The 6,125-nt window shown below is 44.0% G+C and overlaps 2 protein-coding genes across 2 annotated transcripts; both read left to right on the forward strand.

Annotated features, from left to right (window-relative positions):
* Nucleotides 1-105: 105 nt before the first annotated feature.
* On the forward strand, nucleotides 106-1,543 carry PtA15_7A603 (uncharacterized protein; the record flags this gene model as incomplete). Its single annotated transcript, XM_053171227.1, has 5 exons — nucleotides 106-417; nucleotides 496-679; nucleotides 877-954; nucleotides 1,030-1,181; nucleotides 1,262-1,543. 5 exons carry the CDS (start codon nucleotides 106-108, stop codon nucleotides 1,541-1,543), a joined length of 1,008 nt encoding a protein of 335 aa, XP_053022429.1.
* Nucleotides 1,544-1,856: 313 nt separating this feature from the next.
* On the forward strand, nucleotides 1,857-2,670 carry PtA15_7A604 (uncharacterized protein; the record flags this gene model as incomplete). Its single annotated transcript, XM_053171228.1, has 3 exons — nucleotides 1,857-2,020; nucleotides 2,109-2,176; nucleotides 2,633-2,670. 3 exons carry the CDS (start codon nucleotides 1,857-1,859, stop codon nucleotides 2,668-2,670), a joined length of 270 nt encoding a protein of 89 aa, XP_053022430.1.
* Between the last annotated feature and the right edge of the window lie 3,455 nt (nucleotides 2,671-6,125).

The following is a 6,125-nucleotide window of genomic DNA, read 5'->3' on the forward strand; positions in this document are numbered from 1 at the left end:
GTGACCAAGGACTGCTACCGGGATGGAGACCCTGGAAGAAGCTATAACCTTTGATGTCTGCCTTGTTGCGTACCCTTGGGCAAACTACGCGCCCACCACCTCAAGATGCATCTTCCTTCAACTCGAGCCTTCAATTCACGCCACCTGTTCCTTGCTTCAGTCATCATTCTTTCCGTCTTCCATCCAGCATGCACAAGGCCTCCGGCACCTCAATCCAGCTTCTTCCCCGCTTATCCTGAAACCTCGCTCGTCCAACATGCCATTCCACAAAGTAGCAGCAATGCTTCGTCATGGACGCTGCAAAAAAGACTGGCAAGATCCTGTGAACCGCTCCCTTTTGAGCCCCAAACATGGATGGACCTCGAGTTAGACTCTTACCTCCTGAATTATCCCAATGGAGATAAGATGACTCTGATTGTAAGCACCAAAAACCATTCCAGATTTGGAATGAAATAAAAGTCGACTGATTCGCTCGTCAATTGCTTTTGCGCACAGGATTATGCCACATCCAAGAACGCATCTAACTTCGTTTGTGGACTCGGCTCGATTTGCAATGCAGGCCAGATGTGCTATCCTGTCCCCGATAACGATTGGTACATCTTGTTTGCGCTTCAACAATGGAATTCTATGAACAATATCCTCTACATGTCGATTGGCTACGCCATCTCTATAGTCCAAGGTCGGGAAACCTGTCTATAGAATGCTCCAAGCTATAACCCCCACTGAAACTTCTTTTTTCTTCTTCTTTGGTAATCTGCCACAATAAAAGCTAGTATAAACAGTTTGATTTCCACCATGTGGGTACAAGCCCCAACAACAGACAGCAGAATTTTTCGCATTTGAATCTGACATCACTCCGATTCCGTAGGTTTCCAGCTGCGGATCTTAGTGGAGCAATCCATGCGAAGCAGTCTTTGGGCGTCTCAGCTGGTATGATGGAAGTTTCTGGCACATGTAAGCAGCTCCCTAACCTGATTCGAGCAAACAAGAGTCGAACTTTGTAGACATATTTTCTTGTTTGCTTCGTAGTGGCGATGGATATCATGATAATGCTTGGAAGCGAGACCGGACCGATCGGTTGGGCCTTGAACGTGTTGAACTTTGGGCTAACCGGTGGCTTTGGGTTTTGGGCATACTTTCAGAAGGTGCCAAAGGGACCCATCATCGAAGGATTCGGAATTGTAAGTTATTTGTACAGAGCAACACAACCCTTGAATCCCTCCACGAATTTTTCTTTTATTCATGAATCAATCTTTTGCAGTGGACAGACGTCGTCTTCCACTTGGCTACTGTCGAGCAAGAGGCCCACAAGCGACTCTCAGAGGGCATTAAAAAAGCCATCAATTCACCGATCAGCTCTCCAGACGGCATCTACGGTGTTCTGAAGGGTGGCACCTATCTGAGCCCAGCGAAAGTGCTGCCCATCCCCGAAATTGCGGATAAATTCCGTAATGTGACGATGGCAATGGCTATGAACTTGGTGCTTCGCGGCATGGTAACTATCCCTAACTCGGCCTTTTCTTTTGGTGTGATGAAAGATTAAGTTCCGTTGACTAGACCAAAAAAAAAAAATGTATAGAATTGCTACATAACAGTTGGTGCCGATGTAAGCACCAGCCTCCCTGAATCCGTCCGATTCTCTAATCAACTGTTGCTAAAAACTGCCTCCAAAAAATAACAGAGATGTACTGATAAAGGAAAAGACGGTGCATGGCCTCAACCTGACAGATTATCGTATTGTCCAAATCGTGGGGGACCGTAAGTAGCATGCAGTGTCGACACCGTGATCCACTGATTTGTACTGACTAGAACTTCACACTTTCCTAAAACCAAAATATTTATTTTACACCACAAGGATGTACAACATCATCCGCGCGGTTGGCAAGCTATCAAAGAATGAGATCCCGAACGCCAAGGTCATTGACGAGATATTCGGCTTCAGTACCAAAATGATCATCGACGTTTCCTTGGACTGCCAGAAAAAACACAAAGACTGGAATTATAATCCGTATACCAATGGGTTGGTCCATGTTCTCTGTTCACTTCTTCCTGTTGAATTATGTTATCAAGGATCTCACTAAATCCGTCTTTTTTTGGTTCCGATACAGCAAATTCCCTAAATCTCAACAAGATGAATGTGTTTTCAACGTGCCTGTCTGCGATTGTCGAGATGAAGGTAAGCAAAAGACCCATGGTTTACCTGCTTTCCCTTCATATCTAACTCTCTTCAAGACCGCTGACTCATCTCTGTTTTTTGATTCAAAAAAAAAAGAGATACAATATAGTATTAAGGTAGATTATCTGCACGTTACTGAAGCGTGCAGAAAATTTAGACACCTACCAATCTGAAGATGTGTGTGAGTTCACCAGGAAAAATCAATTGTCACCAGACATCAGTTGACATCAAGCAACAATAGCTGTCAAATTTTTCCAGCTCTGGCACTACCACAACTAGGCTACAATGGCCCCTTTGTTTCCTACAGGGAGCTGTACATGCGGCCAACTGTGCAACTGGTGGGTAGCTCAGTGGACTTAGGCTGATGTCACCTGTAGTCCAGTGACAATTTATTTTTCCTGGTGGTTGCGCCTCCAAAAAATGGACCATTGTCAACATGTATTTACATCCTCACAGCCCAGCAAAAATTAAAATCACCAGTGTTTGTTTTGTAGTTTTCTCATTCTTTTTGACTTGACCAACTCATTCAAGAATGGGATTGGACAATCTTTAGCCTCATTCTTTGTAGTATTTTTTCCACCAAGCCTTCCATTTGAGTGTATCTGATGTAAGCTATCTTTGAATGTGTATCAACACAGAGAATATTTTTGGTGCATGTACCCAGTTTGAGCTTATACCTTTAAATATGCCTGATGAGCAATATTCAGACATTTATGTAAAACACACATTAAGGAGGTTCAAGTAAGGTGGATTCCAAAAATGGCTGCCAAGAATATCACTGACAACTCTTTCTTATCCTCAGAAAACTACAAGCTTTTGGCAGGAAGCTCCCCTTTGGAAGAAATTTACCATGCATAAATCTTATTGAAGATTGCATATAAATTGAATCTCATGACAACATTGAAGGCTGCAGCTAAATTAACTAAATAAGTCCCTCTGTGTGTGGAGAGGGGATGCCATCCCGCTGGGACCCTCCAAAAGGGGGCAAGATGTGGGAATGGGGACTCAACACGTGATAAGCAAGACAGGACTGAGGACAGCAGGCACAGTGTTGCCAGTGTTTGAGGTGCGTGGAAGGATGGTGAATTGCATCAGATTGAGAGAAAAAGGAGAAAACACTGGGAAAGAGTGAGAGGAGAAAGAAATGAGAAACCCACCTGAGGACAGCAAGCACAGTGTTGCCGGTATTCAAGGTGCGTGGAAGGATGGTGAAAGGTTCCTTCCATGCCTGCTGCCTCAGGTAGACTAACTACAACTTGTGAAAGATGTGTGAAAGAGATGAGAAATGGTGGAAGCACAGAAAATGGTGAAATGAACTACAACACCTGAGTGACATACTCAACAACACAGGTGTGAGGGAGCCAGGTTTTGAGCCATCTTCTGGAAGCGCAGACTTAGCGGATTGGTTGGAGTAGGCCTACGGCGGGACTTCTGGGCGGACTGAATAGTGTGGATTGGAACCAGGTGAACTGGGGCAGCAGAAGTGGATGACATTGGGGCAGAAGTGCCAGGTAAAAACTGGGGCCGGAGGCTAGTCAGAGGGTGCGTAGATTGGAGAGGTACTGGGCTGGGAGGGGATGCATGTGGAATTATGGCAAGTGTGGGAAAGGAAGGATGCGGGTGATGTTGGCTGGGAGCAGAGTTATGCCGGCGGAGTGAGTGGAGGAAAAGGAATTTGGGGCGGCTTTTCTCTCACGCATCTTAGAGGATTCTATCATTCTATGTAATACACACTGTACATAATATTGTAGTGACTGTGATTTGACGTTTTGTGTATTGCTACATTGCGGAGAGTTTTTACCACCCAAAATCTTACTTAATTGCAGAGTTTTACTGTGGGGAATACTTACTTGCAGAGTTTTACTGTGGGGAAGCGGTGCGGTTGTACCTTACGTAGACCAGGGGAACATATCAGGCTCATTGTGGAGTGCTGAAGAGATATGTATTTTGCGGAAGCTCTGCACCAGTAACCATTCAAACCCAGGAGCTATCTAGAAAAGAGGTGGAAAACCTTATCTTACCAGGCAACACGCTTCTATTTTGACAACGTCCCAGCAGAGTGTGTGGTAGCTTAAAACACTTTGCGCACTGCAGAAAAAAAAACCTTTTCAATTTTTGTTGCTTTCAGCCAGTAGAGGGAGGGGATTTCTCTCCCCCCCTCCTTTAGTTTCTTGGAATTTTTGGGACCCTCAGTTTTACACAAAACTGGAGGACTTCTGTGGAATTTCAGATTTTGCAGGGAAATCTGAAATCTGGAACTCTGGATCACTTTGGGGAGCTTTGGGGACCTAGATTTCCCTGTGAAATCTGAAATCTGTTGGCTCAGATCTGACTTTCCAGATTGACAGGAAGTTCTCCACTCATAGAATAAACACCAAAAATAATACAAGAAGAAGCATATGAGTCCCGGCCTTGGAAAGGCCGCTTATCCTAGATTAACACACTGTGGAAAGGCTGCTGGCTGCACCGCTTTTTGTACAGGAGGAACCTTTGCAGCTGATGCTTTGTCAGACAAATTTTCTTAGGCTGATTTGCCGCCAGATTGGCTGCACACAATGCAAGAGGTGCCAATAATGTATGATAATGTTAAAGATTGGGTCTTTCTCCCATTTTGATGACATTCTATTATGTATCATTGCCTCCTTTCTCCTTTTTTGGATGGTGGAGACCAGCCTGTTAACCACAATGATTTGAATCAAAAGAGATTGTTGAAAAACTCACCAAATCAGAAAATTAAATTTATGAATCTGTTGTTCATTGTATCCATTTATCAGATCATCCATTTTACAAAAAAATAAATAATCATATTCTCCTGCATTTCAGCTAGCTATGTGTATCTAACTTAGCTAGTTTCCCTCCTTGGGGGAGCAAAGCAACCTCTGAAGGAGGGACTTACACGCATGTCTACCCCGCGGCCTGAGAGAATTTCAACTTTTGGTGGGCACTTTTTTATAATCAACATAGCAGATGGGTCTCTGGACCAAATTCCTTCTAGTTTTCATTTCTGGGACCACCCAAGCTGTCTACATCTATGTACTATTTCTATCTCCCCCATCCCTTTTCTTTGATCTGCAATACCCTTTGTAATATCATTAGTTTTGGATCCTGTACAGTGCAAGATGTGTAATGAAGGATGAAGTAGATATGATGGTGGTCATAAAAAAGTAATTTGAGTGCCACTCAAGGCTTCAAAAAATTTGAAAGATATGTAGGAAGATTCTCCATGGTCTTCTGCATATTTTGTTCCCCCAACACCTAATCACCCAATGAGAATTGGTGCTGCTACAAAACATCAAAAAACAACATTTTTGAAATTCTCTCAGGCCACAAGGTTGACATAGCGCATAAGTCCCTCCTTTGGAGGGTCCCTGCGGGACGGCGTCCCCCCTCCACATAGAGAGAGAGGGACTTAGTTAAGTTAGTATGTGTATCATCATTATCAATTGTGCTTTCTCAAGGTAATCTATGTTGGCCATGTCCAGTAATCAGTCATCAAAACCCTCAAGATTGGGGATTTTCCTCTTCTTTCTCTTCTATTTTCCTATCCGCCTACGCCCTAGCACAACCCGCCCCTGGAGCCAGCAGACCATTGGCGTTTGGTCTTGAGCTAACTTAACAAAAGTCCCCCCTGGTGGGCGGCTTGCTGTGGCTGGCGGCAAAGCCACCCCTCCCGCAGGGAGAGACTTGCGCATTATCCCAAATTTTACCCGGGATCAGAAAGTTCATTTGGCTGAGAGGTTTTTAAAAAATTTATAGCTCCTCCCCCAGCCTCTCCACCAATATGCCCTATCTGTACCCTATGCTACTTTCCTTTCTCTAGAATTTTGTCTACTCAGATTTTTTATATCACAATCTGTTGACCTTTTCAAAAGATCAAAAATGCACAAGTCTTCCAAATGAGGCTCCACTTGTTTAAGACTCCAGGAGTTGTTTTTCTGGCTACAAGATA

This window comes from Puccinia triticina, chromosome 7A (genome assembly GCF_026914185.1).
Source record: "Puccinia triticina chromosome 7A, complete sequence".
In the NCBI taxonomy this organism is placed as follows: domain Eukaryota; kingdom Fungi; phylum Basidiomycota; class Pucciniomycetes; order Pucciniales; family Pucciniaceae; genus Puccinia; species Puccinia triticina.